Below are 26,552 nucleotides of genomic sequence, written 5' to 3' on the forward strand. Positions count from 1 at the left end.
CCACGCAAACATGGCAAGGGTTGTGGACTGGTCGTCACGCTGCGTCCACAGTGGCAACAACAGCATCATCGTAGCATCAGCATCAACGCCGAGAAAACGATACTTTACGGTCTCCATTTCAGCACACAATGTTTATGTTTGTTTGTCATACATAGGAGAGTCCCTGGCGCATTGAACGGTATCCAAATAGGGCCCCTAGCGTATTGTGCTCGGTGCTGGAAGTGGAAGTGGATGCTGTGCTGTGAACGATGTGCTCGAGTATGTAAACCATGGTCATAGAGTTGAGTTGAGTTGAATCGAGAAGAGTTGAGTTGAGTTGAGTCGAGCATTCGCCAAAAAGGATAACGACATACTCTACTTGAAACCGACGCGTCGTGTGTTGGCCACAATCAGCCCACAAAAGCTGCTGTTGTTCTACCTTTTTATTTCCCTGAAATACCTCTGATAACTTGAATGCAAATTTATTCTGCCAATGGCTCACATCAGATCGATGCAATGTGGCCAAAATTAAATTACAACAACAACTGAAACAATGTTACTGCAGTTTTTTCCTCTTTTTCAATTGCAGCAATGCACTCGATATCGTATGTTAACCATATAAACTGTAATATATGCGTTTTGATTTGCATATTGATGCAGTGCTGTAAGTGCTAGTAAACAAATGTTATCAAGGTTGTTGAGTCCCGTTGGAAGTATATAGAAAGAAAAGTGAATTTCAGTTAATTTTTTTGTTGGACATATGAAATGTTTACACTATGTTATCAAAACATTTTTGAGAATTCTCGAGCTGAATAAATCAATACAACGGTGAACATAAATTAAATAAATACACGACTTGAATAAACAAGTACGAAAGTAAATATAAATTCAATTAAAAATTGATTTGAATATCGATGCAGTCCTGTAAGTTTTAGTATTCTAAAATGCAATTCTAATTAAGGTGTTGAGGGAATTCAAATTATCAATATCGTATAATAACTATATAAGCTGTAGAACATTAATTTTGATTTGTTTATACACTTCGAGTTTCAAGCGCAAGGAAACAATTGTAATCAGTTGCTTTCTTTTAGAGGTCTCTATAAAATAGTGATATCGTACATTAACCATATACGAGTAAAATAAGTAATTCTTGTTGTTAAATAAATATATGTAAAAATAATTACAAGCTGAAATGTATACATTTGCATGTCGATTTCGTGGCTTGTAAACAGTTCTAATCAAAAATGAGTTGCCTTAGAGGTATCTGCAAAGATAATCAAATTTTTGCTAATGTTCTAAAGTAAAGACTCAATACGTAAAGCAAACTACATTAAATATTTATATTAACGTACCTCCTTTTGAATAAGACGGATTCTTCACTTTAATAAAGAAATATGAAAATTTCGATTTCGTATTTAAGTAAACAAGAAACTAAAGAGTGCACTGACTGCTGGGGTCTTAGACTCCTTAAAGTCAATGTATATTTAAATTAATTTAAAGTTTATGTTCTGCATACTATACATATATGGTTTTAACTTTCTATATTAATTTAGTGTATTAAGTAGCAGTTATCAATTGTAATCAAGCTTGTTGCGATCCTTTGGAAATACTATATATGTATACTTGTATAATATCATCAAGGATAAGAGAACTGCAGCTAAAGTATTTTGACGACCCCCAGTATGTAGTTGATTACACTTTGCCCTCCGTTTTCGTCTCCAATTTCAGACATTTGCACAGGAATTAACGATAATCGTCATTTAACTTTCAAGCACGAAAAGTTTTGCCATTTTACAGCATTAGCAGCATTTTCACAAGTTGCGTCAGGGAATCACTTTTCGTAACGTCTCAAATTATAGTGCTAATTATTGTGTGCGTTTATTTCTTACGAGGTGTCAACTCTGGCCAACTGGGGGGTTAAGTGAATACCGTTACGTTTCCGCTTAAACCCCTTAAACCATTTAATCCGTGGCTCATATTCAGCTTGATTATTATTGTTGGTATTATTAGTGTTATCTCGGTTGACTTCTTGGCGAGCTGAAAGTGGATTTTAAAGCATAACGGAAACTGTGCGTAACTGTTCCCAGTATAATAGCAAGAGATTCCTGCGATGGAATGCGCAGACTCGTCGTCAGCATCCACAGCCTCAGATGGGTTTTTGTTTTGGGCCATGCAAGACTTCAGATTCAGTTGCGCGCTGGTCTCTTGACGGAACGGTTCACCAAACGGTAAAACGGTCGTGAAAATCATCAGATGAGATGTGCTCGGTAACTGGGAACGCTGTGGCGCTATTGTAGTTGCTATTGCATTCATTCAGTTCGGTTCGTAAGCGGTTCGGTTCGGTTCACTTCAGTTCTGTGTCGTGCTGTGCTGTGTTGTGCTGTTCAGGTGTTTGGCGCCAAGCTGCCCATTTCGACGCGTCGCAGAGACAAATTGTTTATCTTGTGTCAAGTGCTAGGAACACATTGCCGCACCCCTTTCCGCCCACCCGAGCTCTCTCTGGGTCTCGCTCTTCCACTCACTCTCTCGAGGGGAGCCTATGTCCTGGACCAGACTACTTTCTCGGGCTTAACTGCCAGGCAGTGAAAGTTGTCGCTGACGGTTGTCCTCTTCTTCTTGTTTTTGTTGTTGTTGTTGTGGGTGCCGTGTGGCGCCGTCTGCGGAGTACTTAGCCAAACAGTTGGGACACAGCAGTCGCTATTACTACAGCTGTTTGCTGTTGTTGTTGTTGCTGTTGTTGTTGTTATTGTCGTTGATGTCGTCGCGGCGCGCGCTTTGCTCTCGTGCGGTTCCCCAATCGGATGACATTATCTGAGGCCCGCGGGATATATCTGCAGCGTTGTCTTTGTTGTTGTTTTTTGTCAGACAGTCTTAAATTAAAAGCGAGCAAAGTCTTCGCACCTCGGGCACGCCCACAACGCCCAAGCAGAAGCAGAAGTCAAGCTAAACCAAAAACGTACCCACTCCAACGACAACCAACAACAACAATCGACTCACCACCCCCAACCCAACCCAACCCAACAGCCCTTGGGGGGCCATGCATCTTTAATCAGCCCTGATGAATTTCGTGGATGTGCAAATGTTTGCAGCGAATGAATAAAGCATTAAATAAGCACTTCCAGGCATTTGTCAACGCGACGCAACGCAACGGCAAAGTGAAAATTAAAGTGAGTCGCGCAAAAATTGAGATAAATGTTTCACAATTAAAGCAGCATTTCAAGCGGATTACTTTAACTACGCCAACTTTTGCATATTTGAAATCAAACGCATAAATAATATTTAATCTGGTAAGTTACGCACACAAAACTTTTTGTAGTTGAATAAATTAACTACGGAAAATACCAAAGTCATTGCTTTGCAAAAGTAAATTCAATCGAATTTTTATCATGATAACAAAGCGAGTTTAGAAAGTTCTATTAATGGGCATTATATAGAATAATATAACTGCTATTTTATGCATAAAGTTTTCCAGCTTTAATGGACAGGTTCAGCTTATACATATCCCTTATTATTGCTAAGCTATTCCAGTTATTTTTGCCGCTGCCCTTCCAGATTAATTTGCCTTTTTTAGTTATTTATGCGTATTATTAAGTAGGCAAGTATTTGCATCCTTTGGGATTCCGAAAAAGGAGCCCACGCCGATTCCCCAGTGACCATTTCTCAAAAACAAAACTTGCATGTCTGAGAAGCCAGCTGCCAGCTGCCAACTGCTTCTGGCAATCCATTCTGTTCTGTCCCTGGCCTTTGGTTTCCTTATTGGCTTTGCCTTTAATAGTCGGCAATCGGGTATATTTACATTGCAGAACGAGTGTTGTCTCATTAGCCTAGAATTGCTTGTTGTACATTTTCATTTATATGTATTAAATATCCAGAAGTACATTGTTATTACACACACACACACACACACGCACACACTTTTCGACTTCAGGTCATCAATTTGAATTACAGATTAAATGAAATATACCGAACGAGACTGGAAGTGTAGCAACTTAATTACTGCTGGGAAATCGCCTTAATTATTTACTTAACCACCGCAAAATGCAGATAGCCGACGGCCCATTGAATGTCCACATATAATACACAGATATGTGTGCTATATATATATATGTATGTATATACATATATATAGGTGCTCACATAGCCACCTATTTGGACAGACTCCCCGTGGGCGCTGTAAACGAGAATGGATGTTTGTAATTGCTTCTGATTTATCTCAATCTCATTGCCGACAGCCGAGGGGAGGCAAACACAAACGGCAAGGGAAGCTGAAGTGGGAAAGTGGGGGAGGAATGATGATGTGGGCGTGGGTGTGAAAGTGGCTTGCCATTTGTTTACTGATCTCAGCTGAGGCTTGACAAAAATAAAACTAATTTAGATAAATTATGAGCAAAAATGCTTATGCTTATTGATGTCCCCTAATTTGCCTCCTCAATTGCGCCGAGTCTGGCAAACGTAAACTACACTTTAATTTGACTTAATAGAGGCTTTTAGCTTGAGAGCGAGATGCTTTAAAAATGCTAACAACTGAATTTGGCAAAATCATGAATAAATTCGCCCATATATATTCGTTTATAATGTATTCGGCTCAAAGGGGCCTTTTTTGTGGCCAACACGGTGCAACCACATTTGCGGACAATAAAGGCAAAACTTTTGCTTTGTGTGTGGCCATTTCTATATGTATTGTGCATTACTTTATTATCAACACACAACCACACACACACACTTACATAACTGTAAGAGTATGTATGTGATTATGGGCAGAGGTCGGATTTCGATGCCCCAAAAAGGTTGAGAGGCCACTCAACTATTTTTGTGCTTCATTTGAGGCAACTAACCGCAAAACTTTGCGACATTCTACAGCCTTAAAGTGGTTACACCTACTGCCAAATAAAAAGAAAACAACAACAACAACCAAACATAGGCTTACAAGTTTCATTTTAAATAAATTTCAATTTCTATTTATTCAACGATTTCATAAAAAAAATCCATCATTCGTTTATTTGCAGATCCATCTCAGCAATTTTTGCAATTGGCACAAAAAGTGCTCGAAATATTTATTAACGAACTATTCTAAAGTTTCTTCGATGAAAAAAAAAAGAATTGGCATGCTTTCAATTTATTTTGCATTTCTCGCTTCGCATTGTGTTTTCCTTTTTGTGTTCTTGGCATTTCCCATTAAACACCCTGTATTTATTGGAAATGAATAAAGAAAAAGAGCAGTGTAGATAGCAATTCATAACTATAGCATTTATTGTAAATAATTGAATTATTTTTTCTGCTTCCCCTTTCGATTTATTTAGTCTATCTAACTATCCAAATAAACATATATTTGTTTGATTGTCCTAAAATGTTATTGTTTTAGAGAGTATCTGCATCTGCATAATCAACGCATTGAAAATCTTTGAGCATTTTATAAGGGAAGTCCATTCTAACTTTAGAATTTATGGTAAATAAGTCTATTATTATTTTTTCTTCCCTCTTGATTTATTTAGTCTCATAACTAAGTCAATCTTGTGTCCGATTTAATAATTATCAGGGAATAATGATAACAAACTTTAATGTCATTAAGAATACTTTATCAAATATCAAATTTTACAGAGCATCTGCTAGTTGTGCCTTTGAGTTTATGGCATATTTTACTTGTTTTTCCAAATTAATTGGTTAGCGTTTGTGAAACAATTTCCGGTCAGGAATTTCAGTTGCATCTCGAGGAAATAAAAACAAAAACAACGCTGGAGAAACACAAGCTATAGTATAGAAAAGCAAGAGGAGGAGGAGGACGAGGAGGAGGAGGAGTCAGGCAACAACTAATTGTGGTGGAGATGGAATGGAATGAATGCAAATCAGAGTGGGAATTGCATATACTCTACTCTCTCTACTACATACACAAAATATATATTTCAATTTTGCACTCATATGCACAAACAGATGAGCAAATAAGCAAATATACCAAACAGTTGGATAGATCGCAATGGGTAATAGGAGAGAGGATAGAGGAGGACATTTTGACGCTGCGTTGGGCATTTGTGCAGCAGAATACAAACCCTGATGCTATTTCCTATGCATTGACTGACTGAAATTTATGGAATTCCAAATGTTGACACAAACACAAATAATTTAAATGCTGTGTGAAGCTGACGAAATTCTCATATGTTATTCTCATTCCCCATGCTCAGCATATTCCCATCTGTATGTTGTACCTGACTGTCCGTCCGTCTGTCTGTCTGTCTGTCTGCTTCTTTGTGTGTTTGTGTGCATTTTGCCAGCGGCACGTGCGGCATCTCTTTGAGCCCTCAGCTTCCAGTGCATTTCACACGGCACACGAAATTCGAGTGGGCCTCTTTTTCACCTACACAACTAGAACTACATCCAGAACTATGTTAGGAGCTACAGGACTCTCCACCTGGTTGACCCAGGTGTGTGTTCTCCAACATGCTGGCATCTCTATGCATCCACATATACATATATGTACATATACACTCCATCAGCGTCTGCATTTGCATTTCCATTTGTGTTGTTCCCGAATCCACGGACACGCCCCCTTGCACCTCCTCCTCCTCGTGGCGCTGCAATGTTCGCTTGAATAAATTATCCATGTTCGCTGTTTTGCATACGAGTTTTTCCAGAACTAGTTCTCTCTGTGTGTTACTGGCAGCACTTTAAAGCAAAAGCTAAAACGTGCATTTTTATACGTTGTTCTGGCGATTAACTCACCCGAGGAAATGCCATGGAAATGCTTTGGAATTTCATTTGAATTCTATCCCCTCCAAAAATTGACAGGTTCTCTCGCAGTTATTATCGCAGTTATTCTCATTATCATTAATGCTGAGTTAGCTCATTTGCAAGTGGCGTGAAAGGCGGCAATTATAATTGATAACACGATAGTTGCATTAATTTGGATAACAACAATTTCGTGTAAATGTCGCTTATTGTTATTGCTGTTATTGTTGTGGTTGTCGTTGTTGTTGTTATTGTTGTTGTTGTTGTTGTCTTTGTTGTTTGTTTTCCTGTTGCTGGCTAGCCGCAGTCACAGCATCAAAACGCAGCCTCAGACCCTGCGGCAACAGATGAGCAAAGCAAATATTACCAAACAGTTGGATAGATCGCAATGGGTAATAGGAGAGAGGATAGAGGAGGACATTTTGACGCTGCGTTGGGCATTTGTGCAGCAGAATACAAACCCTGATGCTATTTCCTATGCATTGACTGACTGAAAATTTATGGAATTCCAAATGTTGACACAAACACAAATAATTTAAATGCTGTGTGAAGCTGACGAAATTCTCATATGTTATTCTCATTCCCCCATGCTCAGCATATTCCCATCTGTATGTTGTACCTGACTGTCCGTCCGTCTGTCTGTCTGTCTGTCTGCTTCTTTGTGTGTTTGTGTGCATTTTGCCAGCGGCACGTGCGGCATCTCTTTGAGCCCTCAGCTTCCAGTGCATTTCACACGGCACACGAAATTCGAGTGGGCCTCTTTTTCACCTACACAACTAGAACTACATCCAGAACTATGTTAGGAGCTACAGGACTCTCCACCTGGTTGACCCAGGTGTGTGTTCTCCAACATGCTGGCATCTCTATGCATCCACATATACATATATGTACATATACACTCCATCAGCGTCTGCATTTGCATTTCCATTTGTGTTGTTCCCGAATCCACGGACACGCCCCCTTGCACCTCCTCCTCCTCGTGGCGCTGCAATGTTCGCTTGAATAAATTATCCATGTTCGCTGTTTTGCATACGAGTTTTTCCAGAACTAGTTCTCTCTGTGTGTTACTGGCAGCACTTTAAAGCAAAAGCTAAAACGTGCATTTTTATACGTTGTTCTGGCGATTAACTCACCCGAGGAAATGCCATGGAAATGCTTTGGAATTTCATTTGAATTCTATCCCCTCCAAAAATTGACAGGTTTCTCTCGCAGTTATTATCGCAGTTATTCTCATTATCATTAATGCTGAGTTAGCTCATTTGCAAGTGGCGTGAAAGGCGGCAATTATAATTGATAACACGATAGTTGCATTAATTTGGATAACAACAATTTCGTGTAAATGTCGCTTATTGTTATTGCTGTTATTGTTGTGGTTGTCGTTGTTGTTGTTATTGTTGTTGTTGTTGTTGTCTTTGTTGTTGTTTTCCTGTTGCTGGCTAGCCGCAGTCACAGCATCAAACGCAGCCTCAGACCCTGTTTCTGTTGCTGTTTCTGTTTCTGGCAGAACCGAGAAGTGCCGCTCGGCAATCACGGCTTTCCTAAATCCTCTTCATTGTATTCAAATTTCTTTATCCCTTATAATGCCAACCCACTTTTATAATGTCTCGGGCTTATTTTCCCCTTCCGTTGCCATCGAATTCTCATCCTCGTCCTCCTCCCCGCTCTTTCCCTACCTCCTCTACACGGTGCTTCGTTGCTTCGGCTTCTTCGTTTTATGGTTCATGTTCATGTCTTCTTTATCTAAATCATCCAACTGTGTAAATATTTGCCTCGCTTCCTGCATTCCATCCTCGTTATCCTTAAATCGTGCGTGCGAAGCTATACAAAGTGACGACCGAGAGTGCAAGAAGAGGCAGAAGCAGAGCAGCAGCAGAAGCAAAAGCAGCAGCAGCTGAACCCACCGACCGACCGACCGACCATCCACAGTCGACAAACCGACCCACTAACCCACCGAACCGGCGAACGAACACAGGACTATATTCTGGGTTAAATTTTGCATATAAAAGATGGCGGCGCTCCTGCGACTGTCGTCTTTGCAGCTTGCACAGTGGGCACAGAAAAACTGCACTGATGAGAATAGTAATTAAATATACTAACATTATAGTATACTATTTATATACTATATACTAGACCATACAAATATGTACGTGTTTTACAATATTAATTTGCTTTCTCAAGTCAGTAAGTTAATTTACATTCTCATATATTTGCGCAATCAACGAACTTGAACTTCTCCCTTTTTTTGCGGTACTTTTGCAATTTGACTCAATCAATATTGGCATTAAAAGACAAACGTTTCATGTTTGATTGACAATCATATTTGATTAAGAACACACACAAAGTTGTTACAACTTTTGCCTCATCAAACATGGCAAAAGTTGAGAGTAAACAAATAAATAACGTATACGCACCATAGTACACAGTGCCAACAGTAAACAATAATCGCAGCATTAATCTGAAAATGCGCACAAATCCGTCAAACTCAGAGCCATCCAGTGTTTTGGCAGACGGAAAGCAGGAAAGCAGAGCGGAGCGCAGAGAGAGCGACGAGGAGAGAACAAAAGCAAAAACCCAACAATGACAAACAACATTGCGAGAGATTGTCAGTACCGCGCCATCATTAATTTTAAGAACTCGCTGCCTCTGTCTCTTTGTCTCCATCTCTGTCTCCCATTCGTTTATCCTTTCGTCGATTTTTCAGGTAGTTGGCCTCAACTTTAATAGCTCAAACCTTTAGGGAGAGGTCGCGCTGGGTGACGAAACAAATGTTTCGCGTCATCATAAAAGGCAATTAGGCGGCATGACGCACAGGTTGATGGCGTTGAAAATGATATTATCTATAATATTGCTCATATTGCCGTACTCTAGAAATTAATGGGGCGTGCCGATAATTATCTAGAGTTGCATCACGCCCAAGGATCAGCAGACAAACCAAATGGGGTCAATAAAAGCTTGCATATAAAATCAATTGCATCAAGATTAGTTTGCCTTTTGATTTAATTGTAATTTGACATTTTATTACAAATTTGCAAACCAGAATTCAATACCAAGTTGCAATTAGAATTATAGTATTTGCTCAACAGCTTATTAATACAAAGCTTAGCTTAACTTTAATTGCTCTGTATTTAGACAATTTATTCAAAAATCAATTGCATGAAGATTGGTTTCCTTTTAAATTGAATAAATGTATTGATTTGAAATATATTCATAGCAGCTGAAATTTGCAAAAAAAAAAAAAACGATTCAAATTAGACTATTTGCTTATGAGCTTACACACATATTTTACTTTGTTAGCTAAGTATTTAACAACGGATTACTTAAAGATTTCATTCGAAAGAGAGCCAGCAACAAAAAATATTTAAGCTCAACATATCTTTAAATACTCTGGGAATGTAATTATACAAAATGTATTGATTTATCTATTGTAAATTGAATATTATAATTTATCATTTTAACACAATATTTGCAAACAGAAATAATACTAAGAAGCAATTAAAATTCGACTATTTGCTCATAAATATCTTTTAGTATGTTAGCCAAGCATTTAACAACATGTGCATATGGCTGAATGTCGCCCTTAAATTGTTCTTTCAGTATTTGCCAACGATGAAAACTGATACTTCACACACTCGCTGAAAAAGAGGGGACACAAATATTTTTGGGCAACCACGGGGAGCCAGAGAGTCTGTGTAACACAATAATGGCCAACACTGACAACATTGTTTACAAAGCATTGAACAAGCCACTCGACATGAATTGTTTTATTAAACGGCTCATTGAAATTTATTTGTTTTAAAGATTTCTCTCGAACGACAACGAGAACGAGAACCAAAAGCAAAGCAACAACTTTAACTAGAAATAGGGAATTCCTTAAAAAAATCAAGTATTAAAGCTATAGCCGAGTGAGCTCGACTTTTAGATACCCACTGCCCATTTTGAATAAAAGCAAAACAGTTATTCTTATAATATACCTAAAAATATTCCGTGAAATCTGGTATATTTTTCACTCTGTAAAATATTTTAAATGTAATAATATATGAATATACCAAACGCTATATTTGGAATATTATATAGTGTTACATTTAAATTATAATATAGAGTGCAAAATATACCAGATTTCACGGAATATTTTTAGGTATATTATAAGAATTACTGATTACCAAAAGTATTGCTGATATAACTTATACAATTTTTATCAGATCGCAACCAAATTTCCAAAAATAGTAATGGAATAGGAATAATATTATTGTCTATTCCAAAATTCGAGATCTGTGTGCATAGCAAGTTCTGTCGAAAATAAATTATATCTCTGTCTCTTATAATCTTTGAGATACAGATGTACTGTTGACGCTGATGCTTTTGCCATACGTTTCCTATTGTCAGAAATTTATAATTCCCTACTGCCCTATGAGTAGTGGGTATAAAAATGCATAAAGGTTCCTTTGCCATAATGTTGGTTTACTTCTACTTCATCCACAAGTATTATCATAAAATGTTCTCTACAAAATGAAGAAAAAAATAAGTGAATCTTTGCAGTAAGCTATTTATACAAACTCTCACCACATTGTGGGGGAGTTGAAGAAGAAGAAGAAGTAGAAAAAAAACTTGGAAATTCCCAAGTAAACTATTATTATGTACTTACATTGATTATTCACCTTCTTTGCTTGCAGTTGCTGAAATTTAAGCATAAAATGGAACCCAAATCCAGCTTAAGCTCACAGGAGGAACGTGCTCTTAAAAGTTCAGGTATGCAATCAAAATAAAACTTTTTTTTATAAGTCGAGTCAAGTCTCTTGCAATTTGTGTTGTGTGCGCCCATCCCTTCTAAGTTGTACAGCGATGACATACAAGCTTTGATTTAATTTAGAAATTCTTAATAAATCGCTGCTGCATGTGATGGCAAGTATAAAAACGAAAATAAAATGAAATGTCATAAATTGAGCTTAAATGAATTTCACAAATTGTTGATCAAAACTGACAGATTTAAAGCGCGATTAAAGACTTAATTGTATGTGAACTCTTTAGAAATATTAGAGCACAGTCGCATGTGTACTGAAAGTATTTGAATGAAACTCTGTTACTGGTATTTCAATTGTAGCCAAAAAGCAACTTCCCCCCAGCCACAAAGAACAATCAAAATATTCACCACCAACGTCGCCGTCGTCGTCGAGGCTGAAAAGAAATTCAAACAGAGTAAAATAAACTTGCGGCTGGGTTTGTGTATTTTGTGTGCGGACTCGACGCTTGCCACTAACTTGGGGGTATTTAGAGGGCCCCATGCCAGCAGAAGCAGAAGCAGAAGTATTCCGCTTTTTGCCAGCGATAACCACACGCTTGGCCGTGTTGTGGAAGCTGAAGCTGAAGCTGTGCTGAGCTAAGCAAACGTCAAGCGAAGCTGGCGAGATGTGAATTTTTCGCAGCGAGGTTTTTCCTTCGCCTTCTTCCTCTTTTTCCAGCTACCTTTTCGACTTGGACTTGTTTGCGCAAAAGTTAAGGAAGGACATAAAGCGACGGGCATCCTGCCGTCGTAAAAACTGTCGTCTCCATCGTCGTCGTCGTCGTTCTGGCTGTTACCGATATCGAGAACCAAACATACTCGCACACTCACACATTCGTAGAAATTTAATCATAAGCACACAAGAGGATTACGTCATGCGGTGATAACCGTTGAAAAACAAAACTATTTGTCGTCTTTTCCTTTCATTTGAGCTCATTAGGGATCTGGCTTTAAAGCCCTGGCATTTCGCTTTGAAGCTCCAACGATTCCTGCGATTCTAGTCTAGCACAGATACAACAAAAAAGTATCTGAGCATCTACATAAATCCGCTAGAACAGAGCTGAGCAAAACATAACATAACAAAACCAAACCAAACCGAACATAACATAGCAAAAACATATAGAATTCAAAAGACACACAAAAGGGTGTTTTTTGTTTTGGTTTTCGTGTTTTCTTTTTTTTTGGGAGGGTGTTTGACTTTTTTTTTGTACACGAAACGAGTCTGGAAAAGTTTAAAATAACAATGTTTCAGCATTCGAAGAAAGGAGCGAGAGCAAAGGATACATTCGCAACGAGAGGGCAACTGTTGTTTGAATGTTTGATGTCCTCATCGTCATCGTCATCGTCGACGACGTCGTGTCGATGTCGGTGGCATGTAAGCTCTTGGGCAGCACATTTTTTGACTAACGAGCCGCATTTTGGTAATCCGTCCCTTGGGTATTTTCGCATGGAAATGCTAAACCGTAACCAAAACCGAGGTCTCCCGACCTGAAGACTGGTGACTGGAGTCTGGAGTCGCTGGCAAAGATAGAGAGATGCTTGGTTGGTTGGATGCCCCGTAAAAGACTTTCGCAAAACGATTAAATGAGCCATTGGCCATTGCCATGGCATTGATGCTTTGACTTTGACCCAGAGGCATTCTGGTACTTGGTTTGACTTGGGTTTCCTTTTTTATTTTCTCTGTTAACGCTTGGTTTTATTCTTTGAGATAAGCAGGCAAGTAGGAAAGAAAGAAAGGAAGGAAGGACGAAAACAAAAATCGAATTAATACCGACAAAGCTTTAACACGCTCTTAACAGGACGCGACAAGGTTTTCTCATCAAAATAAAATATCCTATTCTAAGTGGATTCGTGAACAGCATATTCTACCCTTCTTAACGAGTGCGTATATATCTCTTTGGATTCGATTACACACTACTCCTTCGAACGTACATTGATGGAACGCTTTAACAAAGTTTTAAAAATGATTGATACTCTCGCATTTATCAGTTGTATTTTTCCTTTTTTTTTTTTGGAAAACCAACTCGATTGTCACTTGGGTAAAAGCTTTTAAACTTAAGAAATGGAAACTGAAAACCTTTTGAAAAACGTGACTTTTGCTTTGCTGATCCAAGTGCAATAAATCTTTAATCTATAAGCCAAAAGTTTTGTGAGAGCAGTAGATTAATAGTGGCCACGTCTGATTAGCATGAAAGGATCTATTGCCTTGAACCTCAACCCCAAAGGTTATGGCACTGCACTTATTTACTTAGGAAATGGAATTTGGATTTCGATTTTGTATTTGTATTTGGCCAAATAAGACTTGAAGGCAGGTGTGTATTTGTGTGTGTGTGTGGCTTTTATTAAAGGCACATAAATCATGCTCGAGACGGCGTCATTGCACTGAAGAGGGTGCTGAATGATGACCCGGTGATGGGTGATGGGTGAAGTGATGGGCAACTGGTCGACGGGGCCAACGGAACAACTGTATGTGTCGAGGGTCATTTGGGGAGGAGAAGAAACCCTCATGTTAACACAAGTGTCTGCCCCTCGGGCATGGGCTGTACAGGAGGAGTCTGGGAGCAGAGTTTTCCGGACAAACAAATGACCTGGAAAAGCCAAACGAAAGCAAACACAAAAGAAATGGAAAAATATGGCAGTAAAATGCGAATAGCAATGCACAACAATGTTTCGCAAACGGAAACAATTGCAACGACTGAGCAAATGTTTAGCATCTGTCCTGGAGCCTCAGTTCTCAGGAAGTGCTCCTCTCCCCCCATCTTCCATCTCACATCTCAGATCTTGTGAAGCGTCTGCCACTTGTACGGGTACCGACAACGTTTATATTTCATGAATATTTCGTTTGTTGTTGTTGTGATTGTCGGAAGCAGAAATTAAGTTTGATTCCACATCGAGTGCTTATCTTTGAACCTTTGAACTTTAGCCAAGCGTGCCAAAAGTCCAACCCAGCTCAGCCTTTTTATTTTGAGGGGGTTTTTGGCAGAGACAAATGCCAAGAGAACAACAACAGTTTAGCACCTTTTGCAGCCCGTATAAAAAAGCACTTAGTGCAATCTGATAAAAGTGGGGCAAGAAAATAGTTGGAACAACAGTTTGCCCATAATGTGGGATGGCGGAATGGCGCCCTGTGAAATGCATACCTAATTAGCTTAATGGCCTTTAGCCCATAAATTACACCAGATTAGGCTGCCAAAAAATTTGCATTCCCGTGAAAGTTTTCGTAACCTAGCGACCAGACGCGTTTTGCGTCCCTCTGATGGAATTATTATCATCAGTGGCTGGGAAAATGAACGAAAAATGATTACAATTATTATTGTTTGTACTCGCATAATATTTCGATGCGGTTGAGTTGAAAATCAATAAATGTCTGCCCGGTAAAATGGCAATTAAACTGTTTTTAATGCATCTGCAATGCATAAAGCGGAAATTAATTACATAATTAGTTGAACACATAGCCACCCAATGGCAATATGCACGACGAAATGAAATTCATGTCAACCGACCAAATTTGCATCTACTACCATATTTCATATTGCCGCAGTTTAAAATTGATTAATTAAGCACATTTCCGCCACTACGATATTCGAAACACAATGCCACTTGATGTGCAAAGTAAATTACGTGCCGATAGATACAATTTAATAAATTTAATTATTAATAGCGATTGTTTGTACATATTCCCTTGCTAGATTTAAACAATGTTTGTCTGGGAATTACAACGTGCCACTAAAGCAAACACCGCTATAATAAAAATATGTAATAAATAAGCGCCAATTATGTTTATAATTAATTAATTTTAAACAGAGAAGAGAAATGTTCCATGCCACACGTGATTGTTTCGCCCATTCGCTATTTATCTAAAATAAATAATTTATAATTTACAAAAAGTGACAAGTGAAATAATTAATTAGCTCTGAACCGCAAAATAACAATGTAAATAAATAAACAAATAAATGCAAAGCATTGAGTGATACAATAGCAATTGGAATTGCTGAACATTTAATACAATTAGTTGAAAATGTATAGGGTTAATTTACTTTCTAAATTGATAATTTCATTTTCTCCAACAAAAAGATGAATTTCATTTCAGTTTTGTACTTTGCAAAATGGCAGAAGAAACGCGTCTAATTAATCGAATTAATTAAGTTAATTATGAGAAGAGAAAAGCCCTTTTTGGAGTGAATGAAGTGCAGAGTGTAATTAATCAGCAAGGCCAAGCGCAAAATGTATTCCCAAACATAAACAATGTTCAAATATGCATACCCTGCGTATACGTATTATTTTAAGCTTAATTTGCATGACACATACGCACCGTTGCCTAAATGCTTTTGTATTAAATTATGCAAAATACATGCAAAACTCAATGTGAGAGAGTGTTATGGCTGTATCTGTTAGCCAATGTGCGTGAATTTGGTACAGTCTAAGGGGTATTGAGGGGTGTGGGGCAAAGTCTTTAGGCGGATGTGCTGTGGCATAAGGATGAAAGGCACCACGCTCACTGGGGAAATGATGGAGCGTGTTTTGATGTGGCAATGGCAACAATTAACACAAATAGGAGACACACACCATCAGAGACACAAAGACAGTCAGACAGGGCAGAAGGAAGAGGTGCATATTCAACTGCTCTTGCACTTACCGTTTGCCTGTTTATGCATTTGTCAGTACCAAAATAGCTGTGAGTACACGAATGTGTGTGTGTGTGTGTGTGTATGGGTGTGTGTGCCAGCAAAGTGCACTCACTCTGCTGACAACTGCAAACTACTTACGTATGTTACTGCCACTGACATGGCGACACATTCAGATTCAACCAAAGCTCCAGCCAGTCAGTCAGCGAGGCTCGCACTTGGGAACGAGCCAGCAGCAGTCGGGAGGAGAGAGGGAGGAGAGAGAGGAGGCAACGACTGCTGCAACGACAAAGGTGTTAAGAAAGCCATTTCGCCTGCTAATGAGTGTCGGTGTGTCATGTGTGTGAGTGTGTCGAGTCCTTGTCTTGGCTTCCCTTCCCTTCTCTCTCACCTCACCTTGCCGAGACTTGAGCTGAAGAGCAAACAAAAATGTTTTCATGTTTGGGCTTGTCAACAGATTTGTCCCAGCCACTGTCCTTCCTCCGGTCCAGGACTCGGTTCACATACAGCCTACAGCCTACAGAGTTTGTTGTGTGCAAAAGCATTTTGCTTAATTAGTTACAAACATCAAAACTGTGAATCCAAAAGGAATTATCCACATACCCAAGTTTTTAAGGGCTCGTCGTCTTCCTCGTCAGACACTTTGATTAAGGATGTCAGATAATCAGCCGTTAAGCACACGCTGTCAAAGTCACATTTATGCCTCATGTCACAAAAAGATTTACTCACAAAATGGATATTTACCACATTTTGTGGTCAAATTAAGCGATAAGAAACTTGCTCAAGTGTCAAGGCGACACAATCTCAGTTTCAGAACTCTTTTTGACGCATAAAACTTGTGTCTATCATAGATCATCTTGTTAAATATTCACATTTACAATTTACGACTACGTTCGCTGTCAAAGTGTCATTGGCAAATAACATTTACATGCATATCGCAAATAAATATTCAGCAGGTAATGAAAGGGTATATTCGGTGGGGAAATGGAATATATTACATATATAATATATATGTATATTTATATATACGAAATACAAGTTAAATATATTTAGCTCTGTGTGTTTGTATGATGAGAATGAAAATGTTAAAAATTCTAAATAAATGTTTAGAATTTAGAATTCATATAAGATCTTAAATTAATTAAATGAAATTAATTAATAAAAGCAAACAAAAAGTTTAATTTAAAAATATATTTCTATATCTAGTTTATCATTGTTCATCGGTCTTCAATATGTTAAATGAATGCAACCATAAATTTTAAAAAATTCTATAAAATTGAATTAAAAAATGATATCAAATAAGAAATGATTATAAAAAGAATATGTGGAGCCATCTGTCGTAAGAATTTCGTGAGTGTAACATATTCAGATAAATAATTATAAATATGCTAATCCAAAAACTAATTGAATTATTATCAATTAATATATCAATAAAGAACAAACATATAACATTTTCTTTATTGATTTATATTATTTATGTTAACATTAAAGTTATCTTACATTAAACCTGCAACTCAGCGTCGTCACATTAGTATACAATTGCGAATTAAAAGATATCTGTAAATAAATCCGTACAAAAATGAATGAAATATTTTAATTTTTCATTCATACCTTTTTAAACATTCTATATTTAATTTAAGTTTCTTCTAAATTTAATCAATATTTAATAGCTTTAACAAATGATACCTAACTATGATATATAGTATATACCCTATTCCATTGACCATTATACCATTTATTAATTACTTATTTTATGCGCTGTTAATGCCCCATCCGACTGTGAATTGAACATTGATGCTTTTTACTTGCAGAGAAACTCAAAATGCTGGATATAACGCGAGACAAGCCAGTGAAGGTGTCCGTTAAAGTGGCGGTGCCGGTGCGGGATCATCCCAAAGTGAGTGAAAGATGTGGTAATCATGGTTAATCATAATACTCAAGTTATTGTGCTTGTGCTTTTGCTTGTGTTTTTCCTTCTTTCGTTTTGCTGCGCAGTTCAATTTTGTGGGCAAGCTGCTCGGTCCGAAGGGCAACTCAATGAAGCGTCTCCAGGAGGACACAATGTGCAAAATGGCCGTGCTGGGACGCGGCTCGATGCGCGACCGCCGGAAGGAGGAGGAGCTGCGAGCCAGTGGCGACAGCCGTTACGCCCATCTCTTTGAGGACCTGCACGTGGAGATTTCGACCTTTGCCGCGCCCGCCGAAGCACACGCGCGCATTGCCTACGCCCTGGCGGAAGTGCGTCGGTTTCTGGTTCCGGTAAGTGCCGTCCCTCTGCTCCCCTGCTCCCTACTCTTCCCCCTTTCACCACTTGTCTGTCCCAATTGGCTTTTGTTGGTTTTTTGGAGGGCGCAACCCCTTTTCCACTTCGGCCAACTTAAAGTTGGCAGCGCACACACAAAGCATCTTAAAGTTGGCGAAGCACTAAACTTAATGGTACGTCGACAGCTGTGCCCGTGCCCTGATATCCAAAACGAGAGTCACTTGAAGCTGTTGCCAGGTTGCAAGTTCCGAGTTGCAAGTTGCAAGCACGGGAAGGCTGGCACTCGTTATCGACTTCGGCTTCCGTGTTCTTGTGGCATCCACTGCGGCGGCTGCCTCCGTTGTGGCATGCCCCCCATCAGCTGCCAACATGGCAACATGCCTCCACGCGTCGCTGACGAAATTGCATTGTGCTGTAATTACATTTACCACCCACTCCATAAAATTTGCGGCCATTGCTGCCCTTTCAACTTCCCATCCCCTCATCGCCTGCTGCTGTGTAACTGCTCTCCATTGTGTGGCGCTTGGCATGCTATCACAATGGCCAACGTCACCTGCATCGCATGTGCATCTTGAGTGCTTTCCCCTTTCCCCCTGTTTGACCTCCCCATTGACCCGTGTCCAGTGGAGCAGGAAATACGTCCAACGCTTATTTCTCTCTGCTCGATGCACGTTTACAATCCTTGGGCTTCCATCACTCACATTCAACGAGCACGATAATATTTATTTATTTATTATTGCCTTGCACAACAGCATAAATAACACTTGTCTTATCTTCCATTGTGTTCAGTTCGAATAATTGCTGAAGCCAGCATTCCAGCATTTCACTTTATCAAGTCTGTACTTCTCAACTGAATTTAATATGAGCAATGTTGCCATCTAAACTCTGACAAACTGACAACGATGTTAAGTCAAGATTGAAACCAAAGCACTAAGTTGTTGATAACTGCCTAAAGTTTAGCTTATAGTGAAATAAAGCCAATAATTTTATATAGTTTGGGGTACTAAAAGTAAGAAAACTATCGATTCACCTAACTTTCCAACTAATCTGATAGGGTTTTCTGCTTTAGATCAATATTGGTAAAATATCCCGAAATTCTAAATGTTTAATTTCTAAATGAATTTATGACAAATTTTACTTTATTTCATATATAATACTATTTTTCCTTAAAACATTTTGTTACTTTAAATTTAATGTAACTAATAAAACTACTGATAATCGATTTTAAGTAAATAATATATATTTCTGCATTTCTGTTTTCCTCAACTGAATTTTTAGTAGCCACTTAACCTCTGACAATGCTGTTCAGTTAAGATCTCAACAAAATCATTAAGCTTTTATTGTCTGCCTGACAAACTACTGTGAAGCTTAAAGACTATTTATCAAGTCTTCTGCTATCAACTGAATTTAATATCGAAAGTTTGGTCTTACCAATAACAATGCTGTTGTTGAAAAACTAATGCAATTTAACAACTAAATAAGTAATTGAATTACATCACTAACTGTCAGGTGAATGTAAAATGGGAACTCTTCTCTACTTTAGCTAACCTCTGACAAACTGGCAACGCTATTAATTCAAGATCGAACCCAACTTATGACAGCCTGGCAAATAAACTTGTAGTTGGAAATGTTTTTATCAAGTCAGCCTTTTTCAGCTAAAGTTAATACAGAGAATGTTGCCAAACCTCTAAAAATAATTTAGTTGAAAAACTAATGCAATTTAACAACTAAATGAATAATTGAATCCCTCAACTTCACACTATTGACACCAACTGTCAGGTGAATGTAAAATGAGAACTTCTCTTTACTTTAGCTAACCTCTGACAAACTGGCAAGGTATTAATTCAAGATCGCAACCAACTAATGACTACCTGGCAAATTAACTTGTAGTTGGAAATGTATTTATCAACTCTACTATTTTCAACTGAATTTAATATCAAGAGTGTTGCCTAACCTCTAACAATCGTGTAGTTGAAAAACTAATGCAATTTAACAACTAAATAAGTAATTGAATTACAACTTATTCTGACGATAACAGACTGTGCTTCGCTTCTCCCGACTATTGCACAGTTTACTAACTGTCAGGTAAATGTAAAATGAGAACTCCGCTTTAGTTTATTGCCAAAATGCTGGGGCACACCGCGACGCAACTGTCGTAACTTTGAAAGTATTTAGGAAACATGTGGTTTTCAAGTGGTTGCTTCGACGGCTCAGGCATATGATGTGGGTAACGTGGCATTGGCATCGTGGAACCCTCCCGGAAAAAGGCACCGAAACCTGCGACACGCAACTGTCAAGAACATAAATTCACTTTCGAGAGCCGCCCCAGAGTTTTGCTGATCTGATTACACAAAAATTTGCATAGAAATTATTTCAATTTTCTACACGTTGCTTCGAGTTGAAACATAAACCGTTTCAATTTAGATAAATATGCTGAGCGTGTGTGTGTGAATTTCCTTGGGGTGTGTGCATAAAGTTGGCCAATCCTTGTAAGCTGGAAAATTGTTTATGGCAGCTGCCAGTGCAATTTATGTGAAGGAATGTCATAAAAAAATTGTACGCTTGTGTGATTTCTAGTTGCGATGTCACATCTTTGCCTTCTGCACGAATGGAATCGAATGAAATTAATAGTTAGATATCCGACAAATTACTAATACGCCTTGGGGACTCGACTCTTTGAACTGAATGCGAAACTTGCTTAATGTGTCTAATGAAAAAGTATGTGTGTGTGTGTGTTTGTGTGCACTTTCTCACACCCAAATGTGATGTGTATGCATGGCCATAATTGCATTAAAAGCAACCACATACACGTAAAAGAGATAAACTCACACACACACCTTTACTCTGCTTCAACGCGCACGCAGCCCGATTGAGTGGGAGTGAGAAGGAGTGAGAGAGTGTGAATAGCTGAGTAAAAGTAAGAGTGAGACGAGGCTAAGTGACAAAGTCAGTGAACGAGTAAAGGATTTGTTCGGTGTACATTGTGGAGTTTGCGAGGCAGACGCTGGTAAATGGCGAATGGCCTCACCAACTTTTAATTGACATTCAATAAAATTCACATTTATTACGCGCCTGAATTAAATTTAATTGCTCGACGAAGCAGAACATGCAGTAGATCTCATGACACACGCCTTCAGCAGCTGACCTACGGCACAAATTGTTAATCTCTCAACTCCTCTCTCTTTCTGCCTCTGTCTACAGGACTACCATGACGATATACGACAGGAGCAGATGTGGGAAATGCAGGCACTGACATCGACGCCCACGCTGAGCCATCTCGACGACTCGCAGAGCCCGACAAACACGACTCGCGGCCTAGGCGGCGGCCTCGCTGACATGGACACGTCCAACGATGAGAAATCGGACAACGAAACCAGCGGCATGGATTGCCTTTCCCCGGACAAGCTCGACTGTGGTCAATCCTGCAGCAGCAGCGGCGGCGACACACAGCTCCAGCACCAACACCAACATCACCACCATCCACATCAGCATCATCAGCAGCAGCAGCAGCAGCATCCACAGCAGCAGCAACAACAGCAGCAGCATCATCATCATCAGCCAGCGCACTTCCATCAGCTATTGCAAACACATGGCGGAGCAAGTGCCGCCGCTGCGGCTGCCGCCTGTGGTGACCATCTAGCTGGACAGACAACCACTGCAACAGCAGCTGCTCGTGAGTATATATACATAGTCTGAATTTCGCTGCAGCAAAATTAATGCAATTAGCACAAATGTGAGAGAGAGTGTGACTGAGAATCAGAATCTGAATCTGAATCACAATGACAATGACAACGCGACTGCACTTGAAAAATGAGATTCAAAATGAACTCGGACACATTGTCGCAATGGAAAACTGTGCTTTTAATTTGCATGAATTTATGGCATTATGCATTTTGGGAAGCATGATTTCCACATTAAGTTATGCGACTGCAATAAGAAAATATCGTTTTCTGTTCGTCTGTCTGTCTAAGTATTTGAATCTCTAACACCATAAAAGCTAAAGGCATCAAATTGAAAATACGAAGAATGTAAAAACCAAAAGCATGAAATTTAAAGAGAATATTATTTTTAAATTATTTTCAAAAGAAATGTAGAACATTCATTACAAAATTTTTGAATAAGCTACCCTGGCTATGATTAAAAACATATACAGAAGTGCTTAATTCAAAATTTTAATTCGTTTCTTCTTCGTTTGCTTTCTTTTTCGAGAAAAATTCTTTAAGTCTTTACACTTTCTTAAAAACAATACAATACTCTATAGAAACTTTTAGAAACTATCAAAAATGTTAAAAGGAGAAACAAGAATTTTTGGCAAATTATTGACAAAGAATAATTTACTAAATTTTTCATTTTTTGCTCAATAAAATATAACATATAAAACCTGGATACTGTGAATAAAAGAATAATGTGATTAATTATTTATGTTTAAGGAGGCAATACTTGATAAGGCAATTATATTAGAACTAAAATAAATAATAGAAATATAACATTTCTACCCACAATTGTAAATTGTGATTTGCTTGAGGATATAGCAAGTATTTCACAGTCGAAAACACTTATCAGCAGATGCCTGATTTATTATCCTCATCTTGAATTAAAGTAGCTAATTGTTAATTATATTAGCTTTAGAATTTTGCTTCGAAACGTCAAATAAACAGAAAGCATAAATAAATAAATAATGTGCACTCCATGCAATCATAGCTAAATAAATAGAAAACAAAAATAAAACCAAATAAATATTTAGACACGCACAATTTTAGCATAAATTATTCGCAACAAAAATGACTAACGACTGTCGAGCACACTCGCCTTTAGCTTTTTGAGTTGTTAACCTAACATAAAAGAAATTCATCTTTTTGCTTGATTGTTAGAATTAAAAAACAAATATTATAAATATTTTCACCTATATTCAATGGATAAATGTAGTGCTTTATAGCAATCCAGAAGGTATCTCACAGTCGAGCATACTCGCCTATAAATTTGTGATTTGCAACTTTTAGGTTATTTATTAGCTTTAGAACTTTATAATAAAACAATATAAATAGTTTCACACACAATTATAAAATCTCTGCTTCGTACATACATAGTTAGCAAATAGGTATCTCACAGTCGAGCACACTCGTCTGTAGCTTATTAAGTTGTTAATCTGACATGCAAAAAAATTAACTTTTTTAGCTTTAGAATGAATATAAATAGTTTTACATAAAATGAAATGGATGAATGCAATACCTCGAGCTATCGGGAAGGTATCTCACAGTCAAGCACACTTGCCTGTAGCTTATAAATATTTTCTCACACAATTATAAAAGCTCTACTTCGTATATACATAGTTAGCAAGTAGGTATCTCGCAGTCGAGCTCACTCGCCTATAGCTTATGAATATTATAAATAGTTTCACACACAATTATAAAAGCTCTACTTCGTGTATACATAGTTAGCAAGTAGGTATCTCACAGTCGAGCTCACTCGCCTGTAGCTTATGAATGTTATAAATAGTTTCACACACAATTATAAAAGTTCTACTTCATATATATGTACATAGTTAGCAAGTAGGTATCTCACAGTCGAGCACACTCGTCTGTAGCTATCCGATGGATTGCCCCAACCCATAGCTAACGCAACTGTGTGTCGAACATCTGCTTTTTCAACTGCCTGCTTCCGTTTCAGTTCACACCACAGCAATGGCTGTGGCACTGCAGCATCAGTTGACAGCTGCCGGCATCGGTGGACTGCTGAAGCCAGCGCAAGGTGTGGGCGTCGGAGTGGGAGGTGGCATGTCTGGACTGCCGACAGCACAGAGCAGCGCATCGGCTCTGCAGCTGGGGGGCAGCGAGGGAGATGCGAATGCGTCGACGTTGACGCTGCTTGATCCACCCGGAGCACTGTTGCATCCCGCGTTGCGCAACGTGAAGGCCATCAACATAGGTGAGGCTGGAAGAGATGTTGTGGATTGTCTAATTGGCCAGACGTTGCTCAACTTTAACTTCAACTTCAACACCAACTCCATCTACACTCTTACAGGTGGCGGCCTTGGACGTAAGCGACCGTTGCTGGGCGTCCCGCGGTCCGGAATGAATCCCACAAAGCGCACCGTGATGAGCTTGCTGGCGCGGGCCAAGAATTCGCAGTCGCTGCACGCAGTCCGTCAACCCGTCGTCACCGCCACCAGTTTTGCCGAGTAATTAGAATTGTTGTTTGCCGTTTAATGATTATCGATTTGATTGCTCGACCTTAATTACATGTCTGATGGTGTATGCAGGCCCCTGCAGATGCTGGCATCACCTTTCATCATTCCGCACCAGGGCATGGATCAGTCGATCATAGCGCTGCCCAAGGAGAGTCTCGCCCAAGGCGTCTAACCCTACGACTTCTATACGCTGCGCAGCACTGATGGTCCAACCTGACCGACTACAATTGCCCCGCCTCCTTCTTCTAAAGACACAGAAATACTCGTAAGTTAAGATTACCAAAAAATACACACCGCAATTTATGGAATAACCGAACGAACGATCGATCGATCGATAACAAATGTCGGAATATCGATACACACACACACGAGTGCTTTACAAGTTCCGATAACAAAATGCGAATCTATCGAGCGATGCTGCTTGTCGACCGACCCGACTTGGGGACTAACGGTACACGTCTTTGAAGAAGCTCCAGAGGTAATACCGATACCAGAGAGCCTACTGTCTACACACGATTTGTTTTAAGCGAAATATAAATAAATGAAGCAAGTATTTTTAATGCGATGTTTTATTTCAAAAACCAACAAAAAATATTTGAAAAAAAAACTTTAAAACTTAAAGATAAATGATAAACAAAAGAAAACTAAAAACAAAAATGAAAAAAAAACAAAAAAAAAAAAAAAAGAAATGATAAACTAAATTAGAGTCAAATTAATGAAGAACTTCAATAGAATTACAATGTAAACGCAATTACTTTAAATAAATTACTTTAAACATATATACACACACATTTGCAAGTACCATATATACATACATATACATACAAGAAATATACTTATATACACTACATGCATATATGTACTTAAATCTATATACTAAAAATGTGTTGAAGTAAAATGAGAACCCAAAAAAAAAAAAACAAAACAAAATACAAATCTAAACACAAGCCACATAAACTGATAATAATTTTTGGAGTACTTTAATGCAGAAAATTAACGAAAGAGAGAGAAACAGAGAAATAGAGCTCAGTACAAGAAAAGTGAAGCCAAACCAAAGATCATGCAAAAAAAAAAAAACATTCGCGAATATTCTTCCCAGAAAGAACCTAAGATTACTTTTGCGTAGATTGATGCGATCAGAAGAAAAAGAATAGTATCGAATCCTGGATTTAATTGATCACTGCGATCCCACCGCCTTCTGCTTGTTTCATATATTAAATCCAAATGTTGTTAATGGAAATGTTAGTGTTATAGGATTAATTATTCGGTTTCAGTTTCAACGCTTCAAACAAGCAAGTTGCAAAACATCGAAAACAAATGAATTCCACAGACCAATTCCAAATCTTTTCGCTGTCCCATCCGAGAAACACATAACATGAGCTTGAGAATTTTTCAACTTTGTTGTCTCAATTATTTTCTGAAAACATTTGCTACAAATTTATTGCGATTTCACAATAATTCGTAATTGTAATTGCTTAATGTTAATTATTGATAATAAATAAATAGAAATAATTGATTTCAAGAATATAATTATTAAATGAATTGGAAGTGAATTTATCTAATTTGCACAATACATGAAGTGAATTTAATCCAAGTGTTTGGCAATTTATTACGTGGCATTGATTCATGCAAATGCAAAAAGCAAAACGATCAGATTTAAAATACTCGATATACACTTAAAGGAAATATGAATCTAAATGTGCACTCAATGCATTCATAGCTAAATATAATCGCAATACGAATACAAACCAAAAAATAAATAAAAAGAGAGAAAAACAAATACAAAAAAAAAAAAACAAAAAAATACATACAAAACATAAATAGTATATGCATTAATGTTCAACAGTTTAATCAAAAGGCATATTTACAATTTACAATGAAATAATATGAAATATTGATATTAATATTGATGTTGAAACGAAACGAAACGAACCGTGTAAAGTCCTAAAAAAAAAAAACAAAACAAAACAAAAAACAAAAACAAAATGATTACTCGTACCT

General features: G+C 38.2%; 1 protein-coding gene across 3 annotated transcripts; it reads left to right on the top strand.

Moving 5' to 3' along the window:
• Positions 1-2,717: 2,717 nt before the first annotated feature.
• LOC117570641 (RNA-binding protein asd-2) lies at positions 2,718-26,377 on the top strand. Of its 3 annotated transcripts, none has more exons than XM_034252411.2 (8): positions 2,718-3,266; positions 11,370-11,445; positions 17,913-17,998; positions 18,097-18,360; positions 21,566-22,037; positions 24,032-24,289; positions 24,386-24,542; positions 24,624-26,377. In XM_034252411.2, the coding sequence occupies exons 2-8, from the start codon at positions 11,391-11,393 to the stop codon at positions 24,721-24,723; spliced, it is 1,392 nt and encodes a 463-aa protein (XP_034108302.1). In that variant the 5' UTR covers positions 2,718-3,266; positions 11,370-11,390; the 3' UTR covers positions 24,724-26,377. The 3 variants fall into 3 exon arrangements, with proteins under 3 accessions (XP_034108302.1, XP_051860345.1, XP_051860344.1); XM_052004384.1 differs by lacking the exon at positions 2,718-3,266 and adding an exon at positions 11,303-11,318; XM_052004385.1 differs by lacking the exon at positions 24,624-26,377 and having other exon boundaries at positions 24,386-24,546.
• The last annotated feature ends 175 nt before the right edge of the window (positions 26,378-26,552 follow it).

This window comes from Drosophila albomicans, chromosome 3 (assembly GCF_009650485.2).
Source record: "Drosophila albomicans strain 15112-1751.03 chromosome 3, ASM965048v2, whole genome shotgun sequence".
NCBI lineage: Eukaryota > Metazoa > Arthropoda > Insecta > Diptera > Drosophilidae > Drosophila > Drosophila albomicans.